This window comes from Psammomys obesus, unplaced genomic scaffold (assembly GCF_907164565.1).
Source record: "Psammomys obesus unplaced genomic scaffold, mPsaObe1.curated_primary_1811, whole genome shotgun sequence".
Lineage (NCBI taxonomy): Eukaryota > Metazoa > Chordata > Mammalia > Rodentia > Muridae > Psammomys > Psammomys obesus.
This window is the reverse complement of record NW_026585894.1, coordinates 15,370,130-15,379,290: the sequence shown is the minus strand read 5'-3', so window position 1 is coordinate 15,379,290 and position 9,161 is coordinate 15,370,130. Positions and strand designations below refer to the sequence as shown.

General features: G+C 39.7%; 1 protein-coding gene across 2 annotated transcripts in view; it reads right to left on the bottom strand.

The window, feature by feature from the left end:
- Positions 1-1,326: 1,326 nt before the first annotated feature.
- Positions 1,327-9,161, bottom strand: part of Rbmx (RNA binding motif protein X-linked) — a 12,350-nt gene continuing 4,515 nt past the window's right edge. Inside the window, exons 6-9 of one of the 2 annotated variants that reach the window (XM_055599602.1) lie at positions 4,958-5,072; positions 4,749-4,874; positions 4,257-4,339; positions 1,327-1,405 (exon numbers count right to left, since the gene is read on the bottom strand). In XM_055599602.1, the coding sequence (XP_055455577.1) occupies positions 1,401-1,405; positions 4,257-4,339; positions 4,749-4,874; positions 4,958-5,072 (329 nt within the window). In that variant the 3' untranslated portion in view covers positions 1,327-1,400. Of the gene's footprint in view, positions 1,406-3,229; positions 3,618-4,256; positions 4,340-4,748; positions 4,875-4,957; positions 5,073-9,161 lie in introns of those variants that run through there. The other variant, XM_055599601.1, reaches the window with a different exon arrangement.

Below are 9,161 nucleotides of genomic sequence, written 5' to 3'. Positions count from 1 at the left end.
TTAATTTCCAAAGCAATAAACTAGAGTTGTGTAATGATTTGTTTCCAAGATTGAGACCTAAGGGTAAAGTACCTTTATAAAACTATAGTGACCTAGTGACCTACTTTTCTTTCCAGTATGCTTTCCACTATCTTAACAATGTTTCCGGTTTTTACTTTCATTTCTTAGCATTGCTCTTCCTCTTATAAGTTTTAGAGGACAAGTAAAATGTTTGTTTTTTTTTTTTTCCTGAAAAGGCAATTCCCCCAAATGGTTTTCTTGTTAAAAATCAGACATCAGTGCATAAAGTTAGACTGAAGTATCATTTTTCTGATTGACTTTTCTTTTCCTATGTGTGGTACCAGGGATCGAACTCTAGGCCTCACTGGTATCTTATAAGCCCCCCCACACACCATGGAGTTACAGTCCCAGCTAATTCAATTTTCTTATAGCCAGTTATCATCATTGCCCCATTATTTGCCTAAATTACTAAATCTACAAAAAGCCATGAGAACTTCCTGGGAAGATATCTCCACTTACCAATCAGTTTCCTTCTTTCCCTTTGGCCAATTTAAGTGATTCACCCCTCCCTAAATAAGGTTTAATCGACACCAATGCCTCCCTCCCTTCAAGACAAAAAAAAAAAAAATTCCACTGCCTGTTCCAAACCAATTTTGATGAGCATTGGGTATGACATTGATGCAGCTTAGTCTCAGCATTCCTCTGCTTCAACAACTCTGTAAAAAAAGCATGGGATCAAGTTACAGAGAATTTTACAACGTAAAGTACTTCAATCCTCTTCTTTGTAAGTGCACACAATTTGCTTTTTCAGTTTAAGTATCACATCTCAAAAGTGCCAGCTTCCACTGTAAGCACTGTAAGCACTGTAAGCATCAGCTTTGTAACAGTAAAATCAGATACCCTGCCCCATTGTGCCCAGGAAGTTCGAAAGTTGCAGTAGCAGCTGTATCACAGGTCAATTGAAAATAAGCAAGCATGGACAGCATGCAATTCATACAACATTGCTCACACAGCAAACCATTAACTAGATAGCTCTTTTCACAAGAGCTCCTGCAGGTAGAGAGCTATTAGTAACTGTTTCAGAAATAGCCAGTAGTACCATATTACCAATACTCTAATGAAAACACATTTATATATGTTCAGTCAAAATAGATGTGCTAGGTGTTTCATGAAAAACAATTTCATCCACATGTCCAAAGTTCAGCATCATCCCACTTTATAGATGAATCAAGGGTCAGAAAATGCTTCCCCACAGCACAGACACAGAATGACAAAGCCACGGTACTTAAACCTTCAAATGACATTACTTTCAACACTTACCTGAGTATTTGATTTTTCCTTCCTGCCAGCTTTATCTACTATGAACCAATCAGCACTTCCTGATCATATGACCATTATGTTCAACCTGCAAAAATTACATAAATGAAAACTAGTTATTTCTCCAAAGGAAGTTCTTTAACACTTGCCTATAACTGCTTTTTTTTTTTCCCAGAAAGAACAGGCAAGTTCAGACTTGCAGCTTAATGCATAATTCAACTTCTACTACTTCTCTTAATTGGTGGAACGTTCACTGGCTTGGGATGGACTGGAATGGCTTAAATGGTTAAGTTGCATGGCTTATGGATTCTCATTCTTTTCCAATGGTGCACTGCCACGTTAAATCCATAAGTTGAACGGACAAAACATTTGAAGGAATAAGTGCAGTCTAAGGATTTTTAGTTGGAGGTCTTCAAAAGTTTACTATATTCAAGAGCATCTTTTTCAACTTCATGGCTGGACCTGGGTCATGCTGCCTCAGGTTTTTTGTTTTTTAAAAGACCACTTGCAATAGATTTTTTTTCTCCATACAATGTAGTTTCATAGAACTAAAACAAGTCAGGCATCCAACTAAAGGTCAAGTTGCAATGGCTTATAGGGGTCAGACAGAGAGACCCCAATACTAAGCCATTTCTTATATTGACTAAAAGATTAATTTGAAAATAAAAATCAAAACATGAAGCATGTTTAAAGGTCTTCATGAAAAATATGTAAGAAAAAAGTCACCCCCTCCCAATTCCCAGATTGCTATTGATAAACAACAGCTGCATTAATGCCTTTAAGTGTCATACATGCTTTTAAAAAATCCAAGTGTTGAATTTGGAGGACTTCTAATATGCTATTGAAAATTTGTGGGTTTTTTTTTCCAAAAGGTTTTTTTTTGGTTTTTTTTTTTTTTTTAATATAGAAGGCATTTCCACTGCCATGAAGTACAGTATGTTTCACTGTACTATGAGGAAGGTAAGTGCTCAATTTTGACTTAGACGGAAAAACTAGTTTGCTTTGCTTACCATCTTTGCTGTTTCACAGGCATTTGGTGCTTTAAATCTGATGTGGAATGCTGATAGATTCACTTTTTAGAAGTCATAAGCCTTTAGGAAGTTGGAGATAACTTCATTGCTTATCTATTTTCTCCTTTGCAATCAAGCTGTTCCTTTAAAAGTGAGACACTACAGAGTTGCAAAAATTTGAAACAGTAAGAGCAAGCATCGTTTTGCAGCTTCATGGTTGGTTTTGGCCAAACTTTTTTATTTAGTATTCTGTAGTTGTTTAACACACACTTAAACGGTCTTACTCGGGAACAGGGAAGGGAGGTTCTTGTAGCTTCCCAAGGAAATGTCAGAAAAGGAAAATATGGCCAGCATCCATTTGTTTTTTGTTTGTTTGTTTTGTTTTGTTTTCTTTTCTTTTGTTTTGGGGAAAGGGGGTTTCTGGGTAAATAACACATTTCTAGGCATCTGATCTCAGGGTTTTTTTGTTTGTTTGTTTTTGTTTTTATACTGCGAACATTGAGATTTCAGTTGGAAGACACCCTGAAATCCTGAATCCTAAGAGTAACAAAGCCAATCAACCCTCTCTAATAACTAGCTTGTCTGCATAGGCACTGTGATTCATCGATCAATGGAGACCAAAGGACATCTGGATGGCTGGATGTTTGTGGAAGATCTTGGGATTGCCTGCCTCCTTTACTGAAAAAAATTAGGAAGCGGCCTTCAGGGACATTTTTACTTGGAAAATTACAATGCTAGTAACAAGTCAAGGCTTACACATCTAACATTTGCTTGGTGAAAGCAAGTCATAATAGCCAATATAATTAAACATGTCTTACTTTTTCCCTCACAAGAACATAAAAATTATCAAGGGGAACAGGAAATTTTGAAACGGTAACACAATTTTTCCTTTTAGTAGTCCTTGGGTAGTTTACGACAGAAAGTTTCCATTGTTTGTTTCTTTGAATGGGGATTTTTGGTCCAAAAGGTTTGTTTGTTCCTAATATCTGCTTCTGCCTCCCCCTCTATCAGATCGGCTTCCTCCACGGCCACCACCTCTTGGTGCTCCGCGGCTTGAACTGCTGTAGGAATCACGTGGAGGAGGGTACCCCCTTTCCATAGAAGGGGGAAGCCCTCGTTCTTGTCTGCCAACGCGATCACGACCACTTGAGTAGAGATCACTTCGGCTGCTTGAGTAACTGTCTCGACTTCCACCATAGCCGTCACGTGAGCTGCTGTAATCATCATAGCGACTGCTTCCACCATAAGATGGCGGGGGCCCTCGTGTAGGTGGACCACTACGTGAGTTACCTGCAGGGTCAATGGTCAGGTAATATCGCAACACTATAAATTGTATATATACAACATTTAAATCTGAATTTACAGAATTCTTGTATGAAAAGTTTACTTTCTCAACTGGGAAGTTTTAAACTCTACCATTGCTGGCCATAAGAGGGAATTGCTCATCTGCTGAAATACGGAAATGGATTGATTTTAATGTTTGTTTTGAAAAGACTGAAGATGATGTGTATTTCAAGAGGACATTCCAGACAGCTTGTTATTTTATAGTAGACACTCAGCCACTTTCCAGTGATAAGTTGCAATTTTGAACTGTTGCGTTTCCTTCATATTGCAATGGTAAATATTTGATCTTGTTAATAAAATTTTTTAAATTGTATTTTCACTGTTGGGGGAAAACACATAAGGCTGCCAATTTAAGCAAGCAAAATCCCCTCCAAAGCAAGCGAACAGCCTCAAAAGAAAAGAAACAAAAAGGAAACGAGAACCAAAAAGCCCTTCACAAAACTAGGAAAAGCCTAGCTGGTAAAATTACCCCTTAAAAGCAAGCAAAGGTCCCTTTAAAAGCAAGCACCACACAGCCTATTAATCCAGCTCATGAACCTAAAACCTCAAGCTGGTGATCGTTAGGATCCTTAAGCGGTATCTTACCATAGCTCTCATATGAATCTCTATAGGAACCTCCGCCTGGATGATCTGAGTAGTCACGGTCCCGACCATATCCATCTCTATCACTAAACAAAAAGCAACTTGTCATTAAAAAATATATATTGTTCGCTCTGTCCCTTGTTTATTTTATAATATAAATATAATGCATTCTAAAGACCCCAAATCTTGAAAAAAAAATCCCAATGCTTTAAAAGTCTCAAATCTCTTAATTTTTTTTTAGCTGTCCAATGTAAAACTAAATTGAGTGTATGAGAGGAGACGTATGCATGCTATGGTGATCCTGTGGAAGACAAAAGACAACTTTGCAGAGTCTCTTCTCTCCCTTTCGCCTTTACAAGGGTTTCAAGGATAGAACTTGGGTTGTTGGGCTTATTTGGATAATGCTTGTAACAGCTGGGCTATCTCCCAAGCCCCCAAGGCATGAAGTTTTAGAGCAAATACCTATAAGCAAACCTACGGGAAGTAGCCACTTACCCATAGCCTCTGGATGGATAGTCATCACGTGAACTGGAATGACCATAATCACGGTATGTATAATCTCTTGGCGGTGGTGCATAATCTCTTGTGTCTCGAGAACTTGGATAGTCTCTGCTTGAATAGCTACCAAAAGAAAAGTTGGTATATGCTTCTGATGTGCTTTCTTCCAACATGATACTTCATAAAAGAAACTACTCTTTTGTTACCTGTCTTTAGTGGAATATCCATCATCTCTCGGGGACAAATAAACATCTCTTCGAGAAGGCAGGGGTTCCCTTCGTGGGGGGCCTCCATAACTATCTCTCCCATGTGACACTGGAGCTTAAGGGAAAAAAAAGTAATCTTTAAAATCTAGCCATGGAACAACTTTCATGTGACCTTATACTCAGCCTATATAAAAACAAAAAAACACAGTGATTTAATCAAATATACTATGTGTTAGTATTTAGGCAGCCTGTTTCTGGGTTGCCTAGCAATCTATGATGTCATTATGAGTCGCCTGCCAGATGTTGCACCTGGCAAGCATGGTTGAGTTGCTACATAAAAGGACCAACCCACCACTTTGTCTCTCTCTTGCCTTCTTGTTCTTGCTCTTTCTCTTCCCCTCTTTCTGTCTGGGCATCCACTCCGACTACGTCTGTCTGTCTGTCTGGTACTCTTTCTCTGTCTCCTTTCCTCTTTCTCTCCATCTCTGTCTCCATCCAAGAAACTTCATTTGATTTAAGATTGGTTGTGTCCTTGGCATTCTTATATAAATACTAACATCTGGTGCTGAAACCCAGGAGGGCTCTTCTAGCAATGTTTAGACATGCTAGAACCCATCTTCACATACCTGCCCACAACAAATCTTTCTCTCCCACCCTCATCTCCCACACTCTTCTCATGATCTCTTAACCTGCTGCTGCCACAGGCACCTGTCCCAGTTCTGGCAGCTGTTCAGACGGGTGTGTGGCCCACAACGGAACTTCTTTCTCCCCTACACCCTCATCTGCTCCAGTCTTTCACAACTGCTCTTACTCGCTCGTTTGAGCTGGACTTCACTGTTAGGTAAGCCAGGCCTCGGGACCACCCACACAGCATGGAGGGTTTTAAAACTGCCCTCAAATGGCTTTAAATTTTGCCACTGCCTCAGGCTCCAAGAAATCAGGTTTTAAAGTTCCCACCTCACTTTCCTGCTTATGTGTGGAGCAGGGTTTTTGAATTGCTTGACGTCTGCTCAACGGTGCCACTCATGAACAGTTTAGAACTGCTGTTGGGCAGGGACCACATTGCTGTCAGCAAGGCCCTGGGTCCTGCAACCTCGGTTGTGGTTCTGCCACCCTGCTTCAGCTGCACATGACTCATGGCTAGCTGCCATGTTGATTTTGGGATAAAGTTGGTGGCGCCACGGCTTCACTGACATCTCCACTAAGGGCAAGCACATGGTTTCACCACCATCTTAACTTAGGACAATCAAGGACAGTCACATGATTGGCAGCCATCTTGGTTATAAAAAAACAAAATAAAACAAAAAACTAAAAAGCTGTGGTTTCACTTACTGCCAGCTGCTTTTACTATGTTGTTTCTGTCCCATTGTTTTTGTAGCTGCAAAAATGCAGTCTCTTCTAGGCCCTAAGCCTAAATGCTGTTTTTCCCACCATGAGCTGCCTATGATCCAGATTCACCACTAGGCTTTCTGGCTACTAGGTTTGAGATAATAAATTCAAATGTAAGTTTTAAATTGCTTTATAGTGTTCTATTATATCATTGGTTTTAAAACTCAGGGGTTACTATGTACAAGTTTTTACCAATACTTTAAATCAAGATCTATTAATTTTAAAGGCATTTATTTATGTTAAAACTTGATTATTGTGCTATATCTTCACTATAAAACTTAAAATATTCTTGATCTTGTTTTCTGAAAATGGTAACATTATTAATCTATAGTATAGGCTTAGACTTTTATAAGCTATGAACTTTTAATATACTAAATCATATAGGAAACTGTCATGCTCTTACTTTAGTGGACTACTTTTAAGGCTCAAACTTAACAGGGATGAAACCTAAAATCCTAATATTTAATGGTTAGCAAATGCAAATTAATAGTCCAGTCATCTTATTATAGATGATCAAGTTCTTTAACATGTTTAAAAATATATTTATTGTCCTATAGATGCAAATATGACCTCACTGCCATCTTTAATTAACAGCTGAGGATGGTCCCTGAGTCACCATACAGGAGTTGGTAAAAATAATAAGGAGTCTTCCCGACAGGCTCATCTACAGCTAAAACGATTCTCTAGACCTTGGCTGCCGCTCTGAGGCTATTGGCATTCCCACACAAAAAACAGGAGGTCTGTAATGTCTATACCCTGCTGGGGTATAGCCAAAAGTCAACTCCGACAAGCAGCTGTTTCAAATACAGCCAAAGGGAACACTGGTCCCATGGCTGCCTCAAAAAGACATGACTGACTGCTGGCAGACTGGCCTCTGGAAGTCAAAATGCTCCCATGCAGACTTATCCTCTGTGCCCAGCCATGGAGGTTCAACCAGCACAAGAGCCTAAAGCTATATAGGCTATATAGGTTATAGCCTATAGTGTCTATAACACTTCCAGCCTTCAAGCTCCCTGGCCTGGTGAAGGACAAACGGCTTCTAGATTCAGTGACCTCCACCACCCTCGCCCAGCCCAGGGTAACATTGCAGGTCTGTTTTGGCCTACTCGGGCCCCATGGACATATTGCCAACTTCTGTCTTGGGAGACTTAAGATGTCTTTTCAGTTCTGTTCATATGCAGGAGACCAGGCCTTAAGCCTGAGTCCTAGAGTTGCTATTGTCAGGCCTAGACACAATATGCCTTGTTGCCAGACTCAAGAAACAGGCCTCAGATGTAACCTTTTACCATCACTTTAGCTAAAGAACAATAAATGTTCATGGCACATACAGTCTCACTTATGTCTCATGGTAAATAACTAGATACAAAGGCCTAAGGAAGATGTTGTTTGAGGGTCTAAAAAGTGTTTCAAGGTTGGTAAATGCAAGTTATAAAGGTTGCAAGGTCTAAGGTGACTTAAGGTATCCTAAATAGGTAAAAAGTCTTAATATTTCCTCCTGTTGCTATGCTACTGTTATATTGACTGTACCGAGCTTTTACCTTTATCAACAGAGCTCTGATTTATTAATTTATTAATCTAACTCTAGTACAAAAATATTCTACTATAGCACTCACTATCATGGTTCCAAGCTCAAGATTTTAAATCTCCTTTGGTTTGTCTTTTATGTATAGACTTAAAAACTATTTCTCATTGCGCTAGACTTATGTACATATAGTCTCTTCTGGATAGAGGAGCCTCCCTTCCATGATGTGTAATCATACTAAAGGTTAAGATCAAATGAGCTTCTGCCTTTCCAGAGCTGACCTTAGAGAGTATTTATGTTAACACAAATGTGTACATCTACTGCCTTTTCTACAATATACATTTCAGTGCAGATTACAATTGTGATGCTAACATGTCTAAAGTTTTATCTCCTCTGTAAAACTTAAAAGTAATTCTTGTAAGCTGCAGGAAATGCACCTGAATCCACCTCTCAGGTCAACTGGGCTCCAGATAATTATTGCACCTATTGCCTACCTTTCCTGGCTATTTCCTTCCCTTTCCTGTCTACTTGATTGCTACATTCCGACATCCAACACCAGCTGATTGGTGAGTCTTCCCTTCTGATTGGTATCAATTCCTGGCTACTGATTGCTACATGTGTATACCCAACACCAGCCTTGGTGAGTCTTCCCTTCTGGTTGGTGCAAAGGCTTCCTACTGCTCTCCCTTTATCTAGGACCTTCTCCCTTGGGTAAGATTTTCCCTCTACTGGCATGGGTTCTCTTCCTCCCCTTCTCGCTCATCTACAAAAATCCTAGCTAGGTAAACCATGTCTACTATGGGCAACTGTGCCCTTGGTCTCTGGCCAATGCTGATATGCTGTTCGAACAGATTGTACCATACTACTTTACTGAGTCAAACCTTGCTCTTGGGATGCCTTGACAGGTCACTGACTCCTACCTGCCCAATGGGAATAGTCCATTCTTCTGTTCCTCCAGATTCTGCTCTGGGATGTGTCTGGAGAATTTCAGATTGCTACACTTAGTGTCTGCTTTAACAGCCTCTACTCTTACACATCTCTGTAACCAAACTTGGCCTTGATTTCCTTAGATGACATATCCAAAGCAAAACGTTTTTAATTACTACAAGTGACTGGGTAAATGGAGGTTCCCATGTTCAAATCTCTTTGATCCAACCTTTTCACCTGTTTGCTCTCGCAGAAGTTTTAAACATATACCTAAAGGAATTTTCTCCATAACCTACTTAACTTTGTCTTATGCTTACACACACACACACACACACACACACACACACACACACACACACACACACA